Source organism: Elephas maximus, chromosome 22 (genome assembly GCF_024166365.1).
Source record: "Elephas maximus indicus isolate mEleMax1 chromosome 22, mEleMax1 primary haplotype, whole genome shotgun sequence".
In the NCBI taxonomy this organism is placed as follows: domain Eukaryota; kingdom Metazoa; phylum Chordata; class Mammalia; order Proboscidea; family Elephantidae; genus Elephas; species Elephas maximus.
In genome coordinates, this window is record NC_064840.1 from 39,614,223 (window position 1) to 39,637,639 (window position 23,417).

At 45.8% G+C, this 23,417-nt stretch overlaps 1 protein-coding gene across 1 annotated transcript in view; it reads left to right on the plus strand.

The window, feature by feature from the left end:
- FAM167A (family with sequence similarity 167 member A) overlaps nt 1-23,417 on the plus strand; it is a 67,864-nt gene that overhangs the window by 20,123 nt on the left and 24,324 nt on the right. The window contains exon 3 of the mRNA XM_049866438.1: nt 10,352-11,081. Coding sequence (XP_049722395.1) covers nt 10,701-11,081 — 381 coding nt within the window. The 5' untranslated portion in view covers nt 10,352-10,700. The remainder of the gene's footprint in view (nt 1-10,351; nt 11,082-23,417) is intronic.

A 23,417-nucleotide genomic window follows, 5' to 3' on the forward strand; every position in this document is an offset into this window, starting at 1 on the left:
GGATTCCCAGACAGGCCAATAATGTGTACAAAGGACAAAACAGGTTGCCCAGAAAGTTTTCATTCATTTATTCACTCATTCATTCAACAAATTTACTAAGCCAGGCGGTGTTCTCAGTTTTAGGGCCACAGTAGAGAAGAAGACAAAGTCATTGTCCTCGTGGAGCTTACATTTAGTGAGTGAGATACAATAAATAATACAAATAAGCGTGTATATAAAGTGAACGATAAGAGCTATGAAGAAAAATGAAGCAGACAGTGCTAGACTTGATAGGATGGTTAGAGCCGATCTCTTTGTGAAGGTGATTAAATATGAATTAAGTGGGTGTGTGAGATCAGTGAGAAGTCAGGTTTTTTGGAGCTGAGGCTTGGGGATGAGGAACACAGCCTCAGAGTTCTTTGAAATAAATGGATGAATTCTTAAAATGATTTGCTGCCAGACATGTCCGGTTGCTGCAGATAGGAATAATCCAGGTGGCCAATTGGTTGTTTCCAAAAGTGGAAAGTTCTGGGTTCTCCTGGGTGAGCAACATGTACTCTCCTGTGGAATGCACTACTCTGAGGCATAGATCACAGGGCATTTGAAGAAGCCCTCAAGTAGCACTATCCTGTGTACCACCCTAACACCATCACCCACCACACACCCACCCCTACTTTATACAGCTGTCACTCGTCTGTCAGTTTGTTGTACTTTGGTGGCTTGCATGTTGCTATGATGTTGGAAGCTTTGCTACTGGTATTTCAAATACCAGCAGGGTCACCCATGATGGACAGTTTTCAGCAGAGCTTCCAGATGAAGACAGATTAGGAAGAAAGACCTGGCAACCTATTTCCTAAAATTAGCCATGGAAGCAGCAGTCAAGAAATCAAACGATGTCTCTTTTGCAGCAAATCTGCTGCAAAAGACCTGTTTAGAGTTCTAAAACGCAAAGATGTCACTTTGATGACTAATGTGTGCCTGATCCCAAGCCATGTCCTTTCAATTGCTTCATACGCAAGTGAAAGCTGGATAATGAAAAAAAAGATGGAAGAAGAATTTACATGCTTGAATTGTAGTATTGGTGGAGAATACTGAATATATCATGGACTGCCAGAAGAACAAGCAAATCAGTCTTAGAAGAAATACAACCAAAATGTTCCTTAAAAGCCAGGGTGGTGAGATTTCGGCTCCCTTACTTTGGATAGGAAAACCTGGTGGCATAGTCGTTAAGAGTTACAGCTGCTAATCAAAAGGTCGGCAGTTCGAATCCACCAGGCACTCCTTGCAGACCCTATGGCGGTTCTACTCTGTCCTATAGGGTCGCTATGAGTCAGAATCGACTCCAAGTCAATGGATTTTTTTAAAGAAAAGTCTTAACCAGCCCTGTTCAGAAGGTATGTTCTAGAAGAAAGCACAGTCCTAAGGAATATGAGCTAGAGGCTCTGTGCTGTCACTGAAGAGGTCTGTCGCCTTGAGCCAGCCACTCAGGCTCCCTAACCTCAGCTGGCCCAGCAGGGCAGTGAGATAAGACGGCCTGCCCAGCCTTCCTTGAGGTGTGAAAGTGCTCCATAAATAAAGTGATTTTTCAGGAGTAATGTGACCAGCATCACAGGACAGCCCAGAGCCGGGCCTGAGCTGGCTGTCTCCTGAGGGTGTCTTGACTCCCAGAGTATGCTCCTGACTGGTTGTGCTTGGGATAGACTGGGGAAAGGGATACAAAGCCTTGCACTCCATTCTGGTTCCCCACCTTCCCCAGCCTCAGCCCCTGCTGTGGGCCTCAGCTCAGCCTTCTGGCTCCTCTATCCCACCCATAGCTGTATGCCTGGGTTTGAATTCTTGCTTTGCTATCTACAAGCCTTTGGGCTACTTACTTATCTTCTTTGTACCTTAGTTTCTTTATAATGGGATGATAATAGTATAGCATAGTATTTCACAAAATGTTGTACAAATTAAATGAAATAATATTTGCTTCTAGTACCTGGCATATATTAAATGCTTGATGAAGATTAGTGGCTTAATAGTATTAAAATATTAAGTAGTAAAATTATAAGTTGGCAGAGCAGAATCAGAGTTGAATTTTAGAAAAATAACTGGCAGTAGGGCAGAGAGAGCTGTGAGGCTGGGGGAGTCCAAGCGAGGGATTGAAGGGCCTGAAGGAGGGGGCATTGAATAGAAAAGGAGACAAAGAAACAGTGACAGGGTCCATCTCCGCAGGCTCAGGCTGAGGCTTAGGAGAGAGCGGTGTGGGGAAGGCAGCTGTGATAAAGTGGATGGAGAGTGGACATTAGGATTTGTCCCAGCTTTTCTTTTCTACTACACATTTGTGTTCCTGAGATCCAGCCTGCCTCTATGGCTTCAGCTTCCTCATTTGTAAAATAGAAACAATGTGAGTCTTAAGTGTATGTGAAAACCCTCTGTGAACTGTAAGGTGATATTATTGCCATTATGCCTGTGTCAGTACTGGGGAGCAAGTCTGCAAATTCCCTCAGACTTTTTACTAACAGTAAAACCAAACCAAACCCATTGCCGTTGGGTTGATTCCAACCATAGTGACTCTATAAGACAGAGTAGAACTGCTCCAATTGATTTCCAAAGAGCAGCTGGTAGAGTAGATTCAAACTGCTGACCTTTTGGTTAGCAGCTGAGTTCTTAACCACTGTGGCACTAAGGCTCCTTTATTAACAGTAGGCATCCGTATTTGCTAAATAATTCATCCCTTTTCCTGGGCGAGGATCCCAGCTCCATCAGTTCTGTTTATGTGACCTTGGGCCTCAGTTTCATGAGAATTGTTGTTGGGTGCTGTTGATTCTGACTCATAGTGACCCCATGCAACAGAGTAGAACTGCTCCATAGGGATTTCTTGGTTATAAAATTTATAGAGAAGATTGCCAAGTCTTTCTCCTGCAGAGCTGCTAGGGGCGTTCGAACCAACAACATTTTGGTTAGCAGCCGAGACTTAACTACTGTGACACCAGGACTTCTTGCTTTATGGAAATAGGACCCTCATTTCTTCACTTGTAAAATGAGGATACTATTAGTGTTAGTTTGATTCCTTTGGACTGCAGAAACAGATACTAGGTGACCTCAGTAGGTCACTTTTGGTTGCAAGCAACAGAGAACAATGTTATTGTAAGGGTAGCAGGTGATCACAGATTTATCAGGAGGTTAAACACCCAAGGTAGAACACAGGAAGGACCAGGGCAGCTCAGAAGGCAAAGAGGCAAGAGGCCCTGAATAGTCTTTTAACAGGAACAGGCCAAGATGATGCTCCCACCCTAGCACTTCACATCTGCCTCCAGGCTGGGTGCCACCCTCCGCATTGCCACAAGTGAATCCTAACCATCTCTTCTTCTTGGCCTCCAAATTCTGAGTCCTGAGCCTAAGCATCTGATTGGCCAGCAGAAGTCACATGCTTGTACCCTAGTTGCCATGGGGATAGGTCAAGGAGGAAGGGGGAGATGATCCCACTGGTTTCCAAGAAGGAAAACACAGCCTACCCGGCCTACTATACTGCACAAAATGGGATGTTCCTTAAAGGCAGACTGGAGCCAAACTGCAGTGGTTCAACTCTCAGCCTCATCATTTATTACCTCTGTGACTTGGGCAAGTTACTGAACCTCTCCGTGCCTCAGTTTCCTCATCTCTAAAATGAAGATAATGATAATACTTACCTCATAGGATTATTATGAGACTTAAATGTGTTAATATGTGCAAAGCTCTTACAATAATGCCTGGCATGGTAAGCTCTGAATAAGTGTTAGCTGATGCTGTTATGATGACTTCATTGTTTCTCCTATCTGTTCTTATTGCACCCTGTGCACACACAACCCAGCCTAGACAAATCAAGGAAAACTTCTAACAGAACTGAGGCACAGGAGAAAAGGAAGGGCATTTTAGACTGAAAGTCACAGGGCATGAAAGGGCATGGTGTTCAGAGGGACAGGAATATTGGGTGGTGTTGTAGAAAGATTGTTGGTTGTAATACAGAGAAGAAATGAGACAGTTCTTGTGAAGAATCTGACTGATAGGAGCAGGAAAGAGCCTGTGGGACCAAAAAGGGTGAAAACAGCCTTTTGGGTTTCTCAGAAAAATGAAGATTGATGGGGCCTCAGAGGGGAGTGAGTACTGCCAGGTAGTTAGCTTGCACCACCTTCATCCCTGAAACAGAGAGGGAGAGAAAAGTTCAGCAGTCTTCTGGATCTTTCCCTGCCCCCTGGGAGTCCCATCTAGGAAGTGACTTTGAAAGTTTTCCAAGTGAACAGATTAAGTCATAATGAGGCAAGGTGTTGGCTGAATGACTGAACTACACCCACACTTGATCCTCTGGGAGCCAGACGAATTAGCTCAAAGCTGGCACCGTCTTTCATGGCAGCCTCCATGGGCCAGGAGTGAGCCAGGGAGCATGTTTGAACACTGGTCCATGTGTGCAGCTTGTGACCCTAGATACTAGGACTTTCCTGCTGCAAAGAGGCTGATGCTGTTTGGGACGTGACCTGGCTGTTTGGGACCTGACCTGGTTGTTTGGGGAATTTCTAAGTCCCCTGCAGCTAGGTGGCCTGCCTAATAGGGTACTCCTGGGCCTAGTGGTATTACAGGGTCTGGCCTTGCTTTTCCAGATGCTCCAGGTCTAAGGTAGGGAAGTATTCTTTGTCTTTCCTCCTTAGCCTCTCTGTTTTTGCAAAGCCCAGGATAAGAGAAAATGTGCTTACCTGGCAGCAGGAAGGATTTAGGTTAGATGTAAAGAACGCCTGTTTGTGAGCTCTTTACAGCCTGTCATGGATTGAATTGTGTCCCCCAAAAATATGTGTCAACTTGTTTAGGCCATGATTCCCAGTACTGTATGATTGTCCTCCATTTTGTGATTGTAATTTTATGTTAAAGAGGATTACAGTGGGATTGTAACACCGTTACTGAGGCCACATCCCTGGAGTGTGGCCTGCACTACCTTTTTTTTTTTTTTTTATTAACTTTTATTGAGCTTCAAGCGAACGTTTACAAATCAAGTCAGTCTGTTACATATAAGTTTACATACATCTTACTCCGTACTCCCACTTGCTTTCCCCCTAATGAGTCAGCCCTTCCAGTCTCTCCTTTCATGACAATTTTGCCAGCTTCCCACTCTCTCTATCCTCCCATCCCCCCTCCAGACAGGAGATGCCAACACAGTCTCAAGAGTCCACCTGATATAATTAGCTCACTCTTCATCAGCATCTCTCTCCCACCCATTGTCCAGTCCCTTTCATGTCTGATGAGTTGTCTTCAGGGATGGTTCCTGTCCTGTGCCAACAGAAGGTCTGGGGACCTTGGCCGCCGGGATTCCTCTAGTCGCAGTCAGACCATTAAGTATGGTCTTTTTATGAGAATTTGGGGTCTGCATCCCACTGATCTCCTGCTCCCTCAGGGGTTCTCTGTTGTGCTCCCTGTCAGGGCAGTCATCGATTGTGGCCAGACACCAAATAGTTCTTCTGGTCTCAGGATGATGTAGGTCTCTGGTTCATGTGGCCCTTTCTGTCTCTTGGGCTCTTAGTTGTCGTGTGACCTTGGTGTTCTTCATTCTCCTTTGCTCCAGGTGGGTTGAGACCAATTGATGCATCTTAGATGGCCGCTTGTTAGCATTTAAGACCCTGCACTACCTTTTATCTTACAAGAGAAAAATGGAAAGGGAAGCAAGCAGAGAGTGGGAAATTCATACAACCAAGAAAGCAGTGCTGGGAGCAGAGTGCATCCTTTGGACCCAGGGTTCCCCTGTGGAGAAGCTCCTAGTCCAGGGAAAGACTGATGACAAGGACCTTCCTCCAGAGCCAACACAGAAATCTTTCCTCTGGAGCTGATGCCCTGAATTTGGAGTTCTAGCCCACTTGACTATGAGAAAATAAATTTCTCTTTGTTAAAGACATTCGCTTGTAGTATTTATGTTATAGCAGCGCTAGATTACTAAGACAGGGCCTTAGCCCCAGAAGTTCCAGTCCACAAATTGATCCAGTCCTGGCTCTGATCCACATACCCCCAACCCCACACCTCTGCCAGCTCAGGCTGGGCCAGCTCAGTGCCTACTCCTTTCACCTGCCACACCCCTGGAGTGACTTGTTCTGGTGACATTTAGATCATCTCTTGTGCTGGATTGGAGCAAAGAAACCCCACTAGATCCGGCCCTTGGGCACTGGAATACCCAGCAGGGCAGCTCTCTCTGGGACACTGGTTACAGTAATATGGAGCCTGTTGATCAAATTCTCATTACCTGTGTGCTGGGCACACTAGAGATAGTTGAGGGCTGGTCCCAGCCTGCTCAAGTGACCAGGCATTCTAAAATGACAAGTCCCTAATTCACATCTTCTCCACACCCCACATACACCTTCTAATAGTAGTACCCATCAAGTAGATACAGCTCTTTACAGTTTACAGGGAGCTTCCGCATACAAGATTTCATTTGATCCTCACAACACCCTTAGGAAGATATGGGGGTTGTGAGTGCCATTGCACAGATGAGGAAACTGAGCCAAGAAGAAGAGGGATCTGGCCCTGGATGCATAGGGTGTCAGTAGCAGTAGTCCCTGGCCTGCTCCCCTTTGCTCTCACCCTGTGGATAACACACTATGAAACCTGCCTTAGCCTCTGTGGCCCTGAGCTGTGTCATAAGCAGATGAACAGGGAGGGAAGGGAGTAGGGTACAGAGTGGTTTTTTTAGTACTTTTATTTTTCTCTCCTTTCTGTGGCAAGACTTGCTGTTCATGGTATGATGAAATTGCAATTTTTAGATCTGAAAATTTGGGGAAGATTGGGTAAGCTGACTTAGTTGGCTTCCAGGGAAGAATTTAAGGGTACAGAAATTGGCTTGGGCCTGCCAGCAGGTCAGGAACCAACAGGATTACTGCTCTTTGTAATAAAAATGGGTTGGTTTGGTGATACAACTGTGATGTAGACTGACAGCTATCATAACCTCAACAATAACATTTTTAAAAGTTTAAGTTTTTCTAGGGCTAACTGTATACCAGGCTTCATGTTAAGTGCTCTGTATTTGCCACCTTATTTAATCCTTACAATGACCTATGAAGTTGATATTATTATCCCCAGGCCAGCTTCATGGCCTAGGACCCATACAGTCACAAAGGGCTCCACACTTACAAGAGCCCCACGCTGGTTTAAGGCTCTGCTGTCACCATCTTGAAATTCTTGATAATGCTTTAGCAAGGGACCCCACACTTTAATTTTGCCCTGTTGTTGTATGCCGTTGAGTATATTCTGATTCATAATGACCTATATGACAGAATAAACTGCCTTATAGGGTTTCCTAGCCTGTAATCTTTACAGGAGCAGATTGCTAGGTCTCTTCTCTTATGGAGCTGCTGGGTGGGTTCGAACCTCCAAAATTTCCGTTAGCAGCCAAGTGCTTAACCATTGTACCACCAAGGCTCCTTCATTTTACCCTAGGCCCCTGCAAATTATGTAGCTGGTCCTGATTATCCCCACTTCTCAGAAGAGGAAGCAGAGGCACAGAGTGATTTTTAAATGACCTTCCCAAGATTATAGAAGAGGTGGGTGGTAGGACCAGCACTTAGACCCTGCCTTACAGGGTGTCTGGCTCCAAGGCCCACGCTCTTCTGTAATAGGAAGCAGCTAACTTTTTTTTTAACCCAGAGTCAGGCTACTCTGTGGGTACCTGCCTCTGATCATGGTTGAGTCGCTTAACTTCTCCCAGCTTTGGTTTCCTCATTTGTGAAATGGGTAATCCTACTTCTTCCACAGGGCTACTAGGAGATGCAAGAGAGACAGTGTGCACACAAGTGCTCCACATACTCCATAAGCTCAGCAGATCAAAGCATCATAATCGATCCCTAGTTGAATCACAATTCACTGGCACTCCTAGTAATGCCTCTAAATATTTCTGACATTTCCTTCACAGGCCCACCGGAATTGATTTTGAAACTGTGGCACGAGTAAGCAGCTTGCAATTGGCTGCTAACCTAAAAGTTGGTGGTTTGAAGCCAGCCAGCAATACCTCTTAAGAAACCCCTGACGAACTGCTCCCATAAGGATTATAGCCTAGAAAACCCTATAGAGCAGTTTGGCTCTGTAACACATGGGGTTGCCATGAGTTGGGGCCAACTCAACGGCAGCTAACAACAGCAACAATTAAAGTAAACTCCCTCTATCCAACCCAGCCACATAAAGTCACAGAGCTGTAGGTTTTCCCACCTCAAACACCTAACAGTTCTGACTCAGCCACAGCACTCCCTCCCCTCTTCAGTGCAAGTGTGCTTGGGGTAGAGGGAGGGGAGAACTCAACTTCCCATTCATGTTATCTGCTCACAGAAGGACTGTAAAGAGAGTATTGCTCATCTCATTGCTCATTGGTTTATCTGAAATTGGATCCTCTCCCAAAAGCTTCACTGAAATAATTGGAGCTCCCCTGCTGGTGGGAAGGAAGCCCTATGGGGTAAAGAGCTGACCCCAGCCACATTCGAACCCGATTCTGGCACCACAGCAAAGAGGCAGATGGTGCCAGAGGAGGGGGCCCCAGAAAGCCACTAATAAGTCTTTGAATTTTGAGTTCTAAAGAAGCCTGTGTGACCGTTAGACTGCACAGAAAGACCCTGTGAGAAGTCTCTGCATTTGCAGAGCATACTAAATTTATAAAGTGCATACAAACCTCAGTTCTGCCAATGTCCAAGAGACCTGGCAACTGGTATTATCACTCGTGTTTTACAGATGAGGAATCTGAAAGTTTGGCAAGCCTGAGAGAACCTAAAGCTAGGTCATCAATCCCAAATCTAATCTCCTCCCTGGCTACACATTAGAATCACAGGGCAGCTTTAAACATATGCTGATAACTGAGTGCCACTCCCCAGATCAAATGAATCAGAACCTGAAAGGGTGGAGCCTGGATCCCAAAGTGTTTTAAAAAGTTCCTCAGGGGATTCTCATGTGCAGCCAGAGTTGAGAACTAGGTTCCTTTGCTATCACTGGGGGTGGAATATTCCTTTTTTACTCCTCAGGGAAGCCCAGAGCAGGAGGCAGGTTCTAGAAAGAAAGCAAGAGAAGGCACACTCAGCTCATCTTGAGTATCTCTGTGTACAGGTTGGAGAGAATCCCACAACCTCTCTTGGTGGCCTAGCCTGGTTTTTCTTTTTGCCGCCCCCTCCTTAGTTCTTTACCCCTCCTATGCTTGTCCCCTATCTGCCCAGTTTCCATCGCCCCAAACAAGCAATCACATCTATTAGTTTCTTTTTCATCCTGGCAGAGAATTTTTTAGGCATGCACAAGTCAATAAAAATATCTCTCCCCCCCCCTTTTTTTTTTTTTTTTTACCACAGAAAGGGTGCTGAATACCTTTCTCTTTTCATTTAAACTTTATATTGGACATCAGTCCATATCAATCCATTCACTTGGACAGCTGCATTTCATCAGCATAGATTTTTAAAAATCACTCTGAAAGTCAAGAACTTCCACCCTTGGTCTAAGTCAAATGTCTTCTACCCTAAGTTAAACCCATATCTACTTGCTTGGTCTTCTGTGGATGTAGAAACACAAAGGAGAGAGGGCATGGGTCTGGGAGGCTGGAGATCTCATTCTAACTTTACTAGGTTATGTATCTTCCTTGTGCTGTGACATTATGGAGTATGAATTTTGGTTTATACCTTTGCACCAGAGGTGGGGAGGCCAAATCAGGTCACTCCTTGCTAGGAGACTGCTGCTATGTGGGCATTTTAGGTAAACGTAAGTACCATTTTTCTAGACTGGCGAGTTACAAACCTCATTCGGTTTAACATTCAAACTTGAATGCAGTCAACTCCTCCTCAGCTGCTGAGAGTTTATTTGCTTCCTGCTCTGAAGAGGTGAGAGAAGGAAACTAGAGACAGTATGGGGTACTGTGAGCCTTTAAGAACTGGGACTGAGGATGGGGACTGTGGTTGGTGGGGGTGATGAGGGGCCAGAATCAGCAGTTGCTGCACAGAGGAGACAGACCTGGGCTAGTTCTGCTGCTGCTTGCTGGGAGCTGTCAGATGAGTCATCTAATTCTCTGAGACTCTGCTCCTCCTGTAAAGAGGGCCTTAAAGAAAGCTAACTACATACTTTCTGTGAGGATTAAATGAGATAATATAGCTGAAATTATTTTATAAATGGTAAAACACTGTACAAATGTTAAGTTATTATGAACTTGGGGCTTCTCTGCATCAAGTTGCCCCAGTTCTCATCCTGAACTAGGAATTAGAAGCCCTAGATTCTGCCACTGTGGCTTAATCTCTCTGAACCTCAGTTATCCATCCTATGGAAGGGACCTGAAATGGGCCTGTGGCTGGGGAGCTTCAACAGGACAACAGATTTCATGCATGGTGAGGGATTAGTACTGACATCATTCTTATCCTTCCTCCAGGGCCAGGGACTTGGGCAGAGTCTCCACACCGGTCAGCAGCTCTTCACCATCTGCACTTCTCCGTGGGGAGGGAGCTCCAGGGTCTGCTTCCTGGACCAGCTGCCTCTGATCTGCCTACACCTCAGGAAGAACATCACAAGGGCACTGTCTGGGGCTCAGTCTACAGTCTGTCTCTGGGCCTGGAAGCTGCCCAACCCCTGAGACCTGCTCACATCCTAGCAATGCCCTCAGGAGCCTTGGCCCAGCTGGATGAGGTCATTCCCTAGCAGGACCCAATCTTGCCTCCTACCGAGAGTTCCACGCTGCCCCTCATCACCTCCCATGTCTGGCTGCCTGGGCAGAAGATATAATGTCTGTGCCCCCGATCCAAATAGAAGAAGTGGGTGAAGAGGAAGGGCCAGCAGGAGCAGCCCTGCCTCCAGATGACCACCTCCAGAGCCTGAAGGTCCTCACTGAGAAACTGAGACTTGAGACGCGCAGGCCCTCCTACCTAGAGTGGCAGGCCAAGCTGGAGGAACAGACATGGACCTTCCCCAGGCCAACTTCCCAGCAGGAGACCAGCCTGGAGCAAAGGCAGTGTGGGGAGGAGTCCTTGCTCACCCGGAGGGAGCCCAGGCAGCATCCCTCACCTAATGGGAGAGCCAGCCGGCACCAGGGGCCCTTTACCACCGGCAAGCTGGAAGGTTTTGAAAGTATTGATGCAGCTATAACCTGGCTCAAGAAGGAACTGGTGAGTGGATGCCCTTCCAAGAGTCCCTGGAAAAGAGATTATCTGTCCCTTGCTGTCCCTCCCTCCCTCCTTCCCTCCCACCTCTACTCCCTCCCAATTGCACATCTGTAATCTTTACAGTAAATGAAGGGTAGGCCTCCTTACTGTGTAGTTACATGAGATTCATGTGCCAATCAGTTCAGTCTTTAATTACACATAGTATTAGAGGAGGTAAGTTTTGTCCATGAGAGCCTGAGTGCATGTTCTGAAGGTGTCCCCTCTTCCCCATTCCCAGCATAGGAGTCTCATACTCTTATTCTTGGACTGCTAAAGGGGGTCCTAGAATTTAATTGCTCCCTCCCTTCTCTCTGAAACCTTCTCGCCCTGCCATTACCTAGAGCTGCCAACTGGTGTCCTGTGACCATTCGGCAAGTGTTTAGTGGCTGCAATCCCTGAACTGATGCTGTCCTGAAAGTTTGGCTGCATGAGGTGAACCATGTGGGTGGGGCTTTTGGTCTGGGTGAGGGAAATTACTACAGAAAGTGCTCTTATGATGAGGAGCTGTGTGTATGAGGAGCTGCACGGAGAAGGGTGTGACTGATCATGCCGGGGGGAAGGCTTTGGCAAGGAGGCAACATTTGGGCTGTGCCTGGGGAGACTGAGTAGGAGTCTGCATAGAAGTCAGGTCTGGGAAGGACATTCCAGATGGAATGGGTGTAAGCAGATGGCATGTTGTGTTTGGGAACTGGGATGAGCAACTTGACCTTTTTACGGCCCACGGGTACAGTAGACACATATCAGTGGCATCTCTCATCCCAGCAGTGACTCTAAGCCTGAGAAGGGGATAGGCATGCGGAGCCCTCTTTACACACAAGCCTAGGGAAGCGTCACTGTCCAGGGCAGAATGGCATCTAATTCCCAGCCAGGCATGGCACTAGTCCTCCCATGCTTTCCAGCCCTTCCCAGTCCCATCACCTCAGGTCCAGGCAATATCTGAGTCAGGTCAGTGCAGTCAGGCTAACAGTGCAGTCAGGTCACTCTGGCCACAGATAAACCCAGAAACCAGGGGCAACTGCCTTCCATAGCCAGTAGTAGCTCTTATGTTAACTGGGCTGGCAGAATCCTGAATGGTTTGTTTTGCAGAATCTTGAAAAATAAAGCCCCATTGGGCCTCATGAACTTCCCTCTATAAGAAGGAACCTCAGAGACTCAGGTATTGGATTAATTAGAAACCTTTTTTGGTTTTTATCCTTGATGCTGAGAATGCTTCTCAAGCACACCATCCCATTAGTCCATCTTTAGAAAATAGAGAGCTTGCGTGCCATTGGCTTTCATAGAAGACGGGTATGTGTGATCCCTCATGTGTCTCTGACAGCTCCATTCCCACTGGGACCTCTTGGGATGAGGTAAGATGGATATTTGGTGGTCCCAGGACAGACGCTAAAGCTTCTCTTTCAATGCCTGATGCTAGACAGTTTTGATTTGTTTTCATAGAAGTAGAGAGATGAAAAATATTCCCATTAATCAAGGATTTAGTTTGTTGGCTTCAGGCTCATTTGAGGTTTTATTGCTTTGGGGAGAAACAGCTTTTCCTTTCTAAGTAAATTAGAATTCTCCACAGGCCCACCTTTGGGATGGAGATTAGAAGAGGGACTCTTCTCTGTGATAAACCAGTAAGGAGTTCTCTGGAACTTGTCTTCATTACCATCTAGAGCCAACCACCAAAGGGTTGCCTTTGAGTTGACTTCAACTCATGGTGAGTCCATGTCTGTCAGAGTAGAATTGTGCTCCATAGAGTTTTTAACGGCTGAGTTTTTGGAAGTAAATAGCCAGGCCTTCCTTACAAAGTGTCTCTGGGTAGACTTAAACCTCCGACCTTTCGGTTAGCAGCTGAGCACATTAACTGATTGCACCATCCAGGGATTCCTCATCTAGAGCAGTGCCTCTCAATCCTGGCTGTACATTTAGAATCCTCTGGGGAGCTATGAAAAATCCCAAAGCCCAGATTATATCCCAGACTAATCAAATGAATCTCTAGGGGGCAGGACTGAGGCATCAACAGTTTTAAAGCTCCACAGGTGATTCCGATGTACAGCCAGGGTTGAGAACCACTGCTTTAGGTCTTCAAGCTGTATTCATTTGTCTTGCTAAGCTGTGCAGCATGAGGTGGCCCAGAGCATGCTGGCTGAAAGGAGGAAGGTGTGCCAGGTTAAAGATTAATCATGAATAATGTATAGAGTAATATTCTATAGGCAGAGAGCAGCACATTGACTGTCAGAACTAATAAGGCTGCCAAAGGTACAGGAAATATTAGCATTATTTATAATGATTTATATTTACATAGCACTTCCCCCACTCCTTGACACTTCTATGATTATGAGAGAGTGATTCTGTGAGTAATCATAACAGTGAGATGTATTACTAATTGAGTACTTACCACATGCCAGGTAATTTACATTACTTGTCACATCATCTTCCTGTTACCCTCATTTTACAGAAAAGGAAACTGATGCTTGGAGAGAAATGCAGCAATGAATGAGCAATTAGAACATTGGCCCATCTAATTGTATAGCCCTCGCTCTTTTTAGTCACTATATAGCATCCTCCAAAAGCAATCGATTTTGCTGTTTCATTTCTAAAACGTAAATTGACAAAGATGTCAGCAGTCATCACAATATGCAGAGGTGGAGGTGGGGGCAAAAGGAGAAACATGATTGAATGACAGAGTCCCGGCCCTCACTTCATTATTTCTTTGATTCTTACAACAACCCTGTGAGACTGTTGTTATTGTCCCCATTGTACGTAAGAGTAAACTGAGGATCATAGGACCTCAGGTGACTTGCCCAAGATTATATGACCAAAAAGTGGTAAAGCCAGAGCTTGAACTCAGTCTTCACAACTGAGAGTAGAAAGCTATGGGGAGAGGCAAGAGTTGAGGCTGGAGAGATGCTCTGGTTGGCCATGCTGGAAGAGCAATGATAGGGTCAGATTTATGCTTCAGAAATGACTCTGGCTACGGGGTAGAGAATCTATTACAGCGGTGCTTCTCAAACTCTAATGTGCCTGCAAATCACCCAAGGATCTTTTAAAAATGAAAATTCTGAACCAGTATGTCTTGGACGAAGCACACAATTCTGAATTTCCAATAAGCTCTAAACCAATGCTATACTGCTGGTCCATGGGCCATACCTTGAGTGTTAAGTAATGAAAGGCAGGCTAGACCCAGGGGGTTGGGGGAGGTGGGGGAGGAGTGGGGAGTGGGGCGAGGGGGACGGGGAGAGACAAAGAAGGGACCTCAGAGGGAAGACTCAGGGAAGGGATCCCCAAGCTCGAAGCTTTGAGCCCTGTCCCTGCCATAACTGCCCTGTGGCTGGAGCCTCAGTGAATGGGCTCACAGCATTCCAAACTGAGTGGTCAAGAGCCACATTCATTCAGAAGATCATTTCTCTAAGAAGGTCAAAAACAGCCCAAATGCATGCAGGCAGACAGGCAGACTCAGAACATGCAGTTCTGCTTGGGGTTTAAATAGTAACAAAATGCAACTTGTAAAATTCTTTGAAATGAAAACAGAATTCAGAATTTTAACAAGAAGCTTATTCTCATGTTTTTAAGTCTCAGCCAAAACATTGAAATCAATGTCATTGTTTTTCTAATTCATCATCTGTTACCTCATTAAGGAATCTTTAAAAAATGAATCTATTTTTTAACCCAATGAAAGCAGTTTCAAATAACCTTTGTTATGTTTTAAGCCCTGGGTGGTGCAAATGGTTAAACACTAGACTACTAGCCAAAGGTTCTAACCTACTCAGAGTGGCAACTCAGAAGGAAGCCCTGATTATCTGCTTCCCAAAGGTCACAGCCATTGAAAGCCCTATGGAACAGTTCTATTCTACATACCTGGAGTCACCATGAGTTGGAATCAACTCCTTGGCACTGGGTTTGGTTTGGTTTGTAAGCCCAGAATCAAGTCTTCCTCAAGTCTTCCACTATACCTGGGCAGATCCTCCCTGCCAATTTGTCGGGCTCATTTGAAGATTTATCCTTTTCTCCTTATGTGGCCAAGGCAACAGACTGAAAATCTTAAATTCAGTTAGTCATTTGGATGTTTTCCCCACACAATGCCAAACATCTGAATTGATGGAAGTTTTGACTGAACTTGCAAGTTGTTTTTGGCCCAGTCATGTTTTTATGGCCAGTAGAAGCAGACCCTGATAGTCTATCCCAGAAGTAGTTAACACAAACAGAGAGGCATTACCAAGGTCAACCTGTCCAGAGAGGCAGGAAATGCTGGGTCTGGAAGGATCATCTAGTTCATCCCCTGCGTTGAAACAAGACCAGCTAAACAGCAGAGGAGTGACTATCTAAATCTTGAATTATTTGCAAGTCAAGAAAGGGATCCTATCAGCCCCACAGGGATCCACTCTCCCCTCTTCCACCAGGAGGAAAATGACAATCACTCCTAACTCCCTGGGGATCTGCAAGTGCAGAGATTCTTCCTTGGGGTGGGGTGGGTGATAGAGGAAATACAAGGAAGGCAAGGAAAAAAAAAAAAAAAAACTGTTGCTGGCAAGTTGACTGACTCATGGCAACCCCATGTGTATCAGAGTTATGCTCCATAGCATTTTCAGTGGCAGATTTTTTGGAAGTAGATTGCCAGGCTTTCTACCAAGGTGCCTCTGGGTGAATTGGAACCACCAATATTTTAGTTAGCAGCTGAGTGCATTGACTGTGTGTACCACTCAGGGACCCAGCAAACCCTGTTAGCATTACTCCTTCGGCTCCTCCCGTAAGACCAGCTCAGAGCCTGGCTAAGCTGCCATTGTGCAGCTCTGCTTGTTCTAAGCAGCTCAGGTTGCCAGAAGGTCTCAGCTTCCAGCTTCCCTCCTTAGCAGTGGTCTACAAGGTGGCCAAGTGACTCGGGGTGGGGTAAGATAATGATTCAGGAAATGAGAGCCAGAAAGGGCAAGACCTCAAAGCTGTGGGACTCTCTCCTCATCTCCGCTCTCATGTGGAGTCTGGAATTCAGAATATTTTGCAAACTGCCCTTGACTGGGGCTTTGGTCTGCCTGCCAGCTCCCAGGGGCTAGGCCCCAGAGCATGGAGTATCACAGCATTCTGCACAGTGAAAAGGAATGCTCTCTTCTCCCTTTTCTCTTCGATCATGCTGAAGAGTTCTCCTTACCAAAGTGAAGATTTAAAAAAAAAGGAAGGGGGGGACAAAAAAGTCTTCCACTCCATCTGTGTGGTGCCAAAATCCTGAGGAAACTAAAAACAAAACAAAACAAAGCATTCCAGCTTCCTAATGGGTTACCTTTGTGCTTAGAGTCCCTGGGCATCCAAAGATATTTTTCTTTTAGTTTCATGCAGGTGTTTGATCCCCATAGACAGAGCCCCTAAAAGGTGTTTATGGTTGTTAGATAAAGGGAAAGAAACCTGACAAGTTTTAATAAGCTGAGGACTGGCTGTAGCAGTAGTTAGGTAGACAGAAGTCAGCTAGTCCCATTGTGATCTGTAGCTTCACAGCTGCTGTTGCTATCCTTTTGATTTCAAGCTGGGAGCCCTCCCCCAGTTAACCCTCTCTTGCTTGTGCTGTCTGTTTGGCAAGCACATGACTCTGGTATGTCTGGATACAGCCCTCTGAGACCAATATTACCTGTATCTGCTGAATGAGACAACAAAATGGCAATTAAAACTCACTGAGCATCTTCTGATGGAGATGGAGGTGAAAAATGTGAAGATGGCAGCCATGTTAATACCTCTCATCAAGGGAGCACTTTATGGTTTCCAAAGCACTTTTACCTACAGTATCCTCTGAGAAGGCTCAGAGGTATTATTATTCCCATTTTAAAGGAAAGAAGACTGAGACTCAGAAAGATTATAGACCTGAGGTGCAGAGAGGTTAAGTGACTTGCCCAAGGTCATATTCAAGGATGTGGCTAAATCAAGACTTAGGCCCTCACTTCCTGGCTCTGAATCCAGATCTCTTCCCTTTGTACTAGGTACTCCAGATGTTCAATTCAGTGGGGTCCTGAGCTGCCAAAAAGCCAGTATGTAAAACACTACCTTAAGGAGTTGTAGAGATTATTAGCAATTCCTCATAACAACCCTTTAGCAGACACTAGGACAACCTTCCCATTTCAGTAACTTATTGAGATGAATAAGCTACTCAGAGCCACCCAGATAGATACTGGCTAGCTGGGATTTGATTCACAAGAGAGTTTCTAGTCCAGGCATCTCTTTGCCCAAGGCTAATGCTTCTGAGTGTAGCATGTGGCTTTCTGCATGCTTGGTACCAGCAAGTTGCAGGAGGAGGACTCCTTTTCTGACAGTCTGAGCCGATACTGACCCCTTCCAAAAAAAAACCAGACCCATTGCTGTTGAGTCGGTTCCAACTCATGGCAACCTCATGTGTTGTGATACAGAGTAGAACTGATCTGTAGGGTTTTCTTGGCTGTAATCTCTACAGAAGCAGATCACCAGGGCTTTCTTCTGTGGTGCCACTGGATGGGTTTGAAGTGTCAAACTTTACGTTAATAGTCAAGCTCAAACCATTTGTGCTGTTCAGGGACTTATTGACTCCTTAGTAGTCATTAAAGTTTTTTAAAAACAAAGGTACCAGCAAAGGAATTATGCTAAAATACCAATGATCTTTATTTCTGAGCAGTAATATTATTCTTTGGTCTTTTCTGTAGTTTCCAATTTTTCTAAATAGGAATATATTATATATAATCAAGAGTGGGGGTAGGGAGAAGGTATATGAATAAAAGACAAAAAGAGAAGTGTCTTGCCAATGTAATTGGTAAACATTCCTCAGCTTGTAGTCTACAAGTAAGAAAGACACAGAATCTTCTAGAATAAGATAAGAAAAATCAGGTCTACAATCCTCAGAAATTCCCCACTCAGCATGAGACCAGTCAAAAACATGCTGAGAGGTGGAACTGTTGGACTAACAATGTGTATGAATGACTTTCAGTCAGGAAGTCCTGCTTCTTTTTCCTTTCTTCGTTGTCTTGCAGGACAAAGGAGAGATGTGAAAAGGAGGGAAGGAGAAGCCTGATAGTAGTATCTAACCAGAATAACAGCTCAAGGAAATTCTGGGGCTGTGAGAGACAGAACAGAGCCCTGGTGGCATGGTGGCTAAGTGTTCCACTGCTAACCGAAAGGTCGGTGGTTTGAACCCACCACCCACTCTGTGGGAGAAAGATGTGGCAGTCTGCCTTGGAAACCTTATGGAGCAGTTCTACTCTGTCCTATAGGGTTTCTATAAGTCAGAATCTACTCGATGGCAACAGGTTTTAAGAGACAGACCCAGGTCCTTTAATCTAATCCTCTGTTCATTCAGTGCAACTGGCATTTACTGAGTGTCTAGGCTTGGGAGGTGGGGAGGGAGAGGGAAAAGGTGAAGGAGACAGGATTTCTGCCTTTATGGAGTTTCCACCTTTATGGAGAAAACAGGCACATAAACAGTGACATGAGCTATACTAGAGATATAATAAAGCTACAAAATGCTTTGGAAGGATTGAGGTCAATGTTAATTGAGTGATAGCCATGTGTCAGGAACAGTGGACAATGAAATCAATCAAATATACAAATCCATTACTACCTCAGTAACCTAATCCACACCTTCAAGAGCGGATTATTGTAAGACTTCTCCTTATTTCCCATTTACATTTCTCCTATAATAACTAAAACCCAACTCATCTGGTATGTCCACCATCCCATCTATAAAAACTACTCACCATAGCATTGTGTAGTGGCTACTCAACTAGGCCGCCAGGGCATTTGTAAAAATACAGATCCCTCCCTGCTCCCCACAGAAATTCAGATCTGGTAAATCTGGGGTCCAGCTCAGAAATTTAATGAGTGCTGGCAGGAGATTCTAATGTAACTGGTCCACTAATTGGGAGTTGGGAGTCACAAGTGGAGAAAGCATACAATTTACAATTAGATCAGGTTTCAAGTCAAGTTCTACCACATCCTAGCTATATGACTTTAACAAAATCAGTCTTACACTCAGTTTTGTCATTGTAAAATGGGGATAATAAATACCTAGCTGACAGGGTGCTGTAAAGGGAAAATGAAGAGGGGGAGGAGCAGAAGGGCAGTGGACACTCTCAAAATAGTAGGTACTGCATTATGTGATATTAGACTTATATCACATCATTTAATATGGCAGTCTTTTAAGGTGGGTACTATTACTATCCCCATTTTACAGATAAGGAAACTAAAGTTAAGTAACTAAAACTAAAGTTAAGTAACTTGCCCAAAATCAACCATTAGAGTAGGGATTTGAACCCAAATCTGGCTAACTTTAGAGCCCATGCTCTACAAATTGCTTCCATGATCAAATATAACTTGTTAACACACTTCATGTTTCACCAAGTTTTATGCTCATTTAACACATTATCTCAACTACTGGAGCTTTTGGATTTACTTCAAAGTTTATTTTGCACTCTCTCTTTCAGAGAAGGACACTCACTATTTTAATACAAAAGTCAGGAACTTAGGTTCAAAGGGAGCTGTGAAAGCCCAAGGCCTGCCCCTAGTCTGGACAATCCTTTTCTGGGGGATGTATTCTTTTACAAGATTCTGGCAGATGACACTTCTGAACCCAACTCCTTCCTCCCCTTGGGGCACGTCCAGGGGCCAAGGAACTGGACACTGCCCAGCAGTCATTGGTTGTGTCCCTGGACACAGGCCTGAGCCAGACACAGCCAGTGAACAGACAAAAGCCAAGGAAAGGGCACAAGGGACCCGCTGAAGGCAGATAAGCCCTTAGCAGCATGGAGATGGTTTCCAAAGTCTACACAGAGGGCCTGGCATGTAGGAGCCACTGCCCTTAACTGCCAGGCAAGTAGGGGTCAGATGCTGCCAGGCAGGAGACTGTAGGCCACACTGCAAGCCAGGGGAGAACGAGGTTCTCAGTCAGCGGGCAGATCGAGGAACCCTGGATTCTCCTGCACCCTCCACAGCTCCCCACCTACGGCAAGGCATCCTTCACAAACAACGGTTGACTGAGTGGACAAAGTTCCTCCTTTACTGAATAAGGCTAACGAGTCAAACATTAAAGGGGGAAGGGATTGAAGGGATGATCAACCCCTCTTTTTTCAGATATGGAAAGAGATGGCCAGGGAGGTTCTGTGGTTGCCTGTTCAGACATCTGAACCCTCTCAACCTCACCACCTTCCTCCTGTTTTTCCTCCGTGTGGACAGCCCCTACCGTCTGCACTGGCACACATTTCACTGTATTCAACAGTTCTGGAAACTTTCCTGGGCTTGCAGTGTATGTGGGGCCTCCTACTCTAAGTTCCTTAGCTCTGGAAAGGGAGAGAGGAAACAGGTCAGAGACTCTTGATAGGCACAGCAAATACTCTCCTGTTAGCAGTTCTAAGTTCAACCTCAATACTGCAGACTGCTGTGAGACCCCTCTGGCAGATAAAGCCAAAATTGTCTGTTCTTAAGGAGACAAGTACTGGAGTAATGGAGTATGAAGTTACTCTGGAGAATAAAGTAGCCTCAAATGTGCTTGGAGGGTAGGGCAGAGAATAGGTTTGTTTTCCCTCCCTTTGGAGGCACAGGCAAGAATCTATATATAGACACTACGGGTATATCCATAATCATAATTACTAACACAGGCCCAAATTTCACACTTTTTCCAACTAGCAGCTCCTCCTTACTCTTAGTCAGCGGGGCCCAAGTGACAGGTTCCTAGCTAGTTCACAGGTGTGCTAAGCATCAAATGAGAAGCTCCCACTCAATTAACTTCCAAGCTGGGAAGCCTAGAATGGAAAAAAAAAAGTCTAGAAGTCCCAACATTGGCATTCTAGGGGTCTTCAGAGGGCTCTCAGAGGATCACAGGACCTGTCAGCACCCTTCAGTTACATCTGACAGTGTCTGGGCTAAAGCTTCTGAACTCACAGGGCATGCACTTGATGAAGCCCAAATCTCTGTCTCTGGGAGATTAGTCCATCCTGGGACTCTGGCCTGCACATGGACATTCAGAAGGCAATGGAAGAAGCTCATGTTAGAGAAGGACGATAGTCCCCACTGGTCAGTGTCTTACCTCTCCTCATGCACTTGCCCCAGAGATATCACAGCAGGGCAGCCAGGCTCAGCAGAGGTCAAAAAACTGGACTTCCCTGAGGCCTTGCTTGGGGTCCTAGCAGGAATAGTTATGCCCTGGGCCCAACCTGCAGCAGCATGGCAAGACTAGCGCAGTCCTGGGACTGCCTGTTTAGTCTTACAAGGACTCCCACTTGCTCTCCAGGGGCATGGCAGGGAAGGTTGGGAGCCACAACCCCCTGGCCCCACACTGGTGGTCCTTGACTTCATCATGTCCAAGTGAAGGACACTCCTTGACTGGGAGGACCACCTGCCTCCATTTCAGATCCTGGCTTTGGCACTTACCACTATCTCTCTATGATGAATGAGCCACTTAATGATGGAGATAATTCTACCCTATCTACCCCCACCCCCACTCTACCCCCCAGGGAAGATAAAGTGTGAAGAGTAACACAGATGTCAGGTATAAGTTTTTGTGAAACACGTGTTGGCTGTGTGAGGAACTGCTGGGGAACAAAGAAGAATCATTCCAGACTCTGCACTCAAGAGCTCCTATAACCTAGAATGAGAGACAGGAATGAAAAAATAATGCTTATCTCTGCAGTTCTGATTTTGAAGAAGGGATAAACTGGAACTAATATTTATTGCACCCCGTAGATTTAATTCTCATAAAGTGGGTATTATTGTTATTCCCATTTAACAGCTGAAGACACCGAGGCTGAGAGAGGTTGAGCAACTTTCCCAGAGTTGCACCACTAGGGAGTGCAGAAAAGGACTTTGAACCCACATCCTGTTCTCTGTTCATTATACCCAGCTGCCTCTCCTAGGCTTGGAGGGCAGCAGAAGTTTCTAGAAAACAGAGGTCAGTCTGAATGGGGAGTCAGGAATGATAGCCAGGATTGTCCCAGCTGTGAAAAATCAAGAGCTGGCTCCAGGGAGATATCATTCATTCACTCATTCATCCATCCATTCATTCAACCAATGGCTTTTAAGCACCAGAGCTATGTACCAAGCACTTTGATAGGTCAGGTAAACACATTATTGATCTCTGCTTGAGTGTTTTACCATCTAGTGGGAGAAACATGATTACACAAACACAGTAAACACAGGGTGTAGTTGCTATGGTAGGAGACACCCAACCTGCAAGGATAAGAGAAGTTAAAGGCCAAGCTGGGCTCTGCAGGATGATGGATGGGGATGGGTTCTAGGAGAGGGAACAACACCCTAGGGTGGCTGCCACAAAGTTGGAGGCCAGGGGAGCACAGGGTGAGAAAGGCCAGGATGGAGAGAGAAATGGAGCCTAATAACTTAAGTTTGGTCCTTATTCGATAGGTCATAGAGGGCCAGGGAGGGGAGATCATAACTTTGAAAAGTTTTAAGGAGAGAGACCTTACCAATTTGACTCTTGAATGGAAGAACAAGTGGATGGAATGGGAGTGAAGGCAGGGAGGAGCCTGGTGAGGAGGCTAGCTACAGGCTGAGAGGGGGCTGTGGGCATGTTCACCATATCTGACAACAACCCGCATCTCTCCAATGCTCCCTTTTGGGTGCAGAATTCCTTCCCTTGGATATAGTTTCCAGTCTCCCTCACCTTCAAGATCACATTTAAACCTCATGGCATCTTATGAGGTCAGAGGAATGTGATCAGCATCCCCTTTTACAAAGGGGTCACACCACCTGCCAGAGTCACTCACCGTATTAAAGACTGAGCTGGGACCTGAACCCAGAGCCAAAGAACTTTCTACTCTGAGAGCCATCAGGCCAGTTGAAAGGAGCAGTGCACTCACCTGGCAAGCAGAGGTTCACCCTCCCCTATGGCACACAACCTGGGCCCCATGGCTTAGGGGACTGGGGAAAGTGTACAAGGCTGGAGGGCCTCATGGCAGACTGTGGTATTGGGATTGAACTCAAAACCCCTAACAGGAGAGTATTTCCTGTGCCTGCCCGATTCCTTCCTCCCTTTCCAGAGGTAGGGAATGAGTCAGCAGGAGGCAGATCTAGGTTCTGTTCTGTATGCATCACCTCATCCTTCTCAAAGACCAGCCTTACCAGGTAAAGATGGCAGTTTGGTCTAGGACCTTTCAAGTTTGAAAAATTAACCCACTGCTGTTGAGTCAATTCTGACTCATGGTGACCCCGTGTGTTGCCGACTAGAACTGCTCCATAGGGTTTTCTTGGCTGTAATCTTTACAAAAGTAGATCGCTAAGTCTTTCTACCTCGGAGCCGCTGGGTGGGTTTGAACAGCCAAACTTTTAGTAGTCAAGTGCAAACCATTTACGCCACCTAGAGACTTT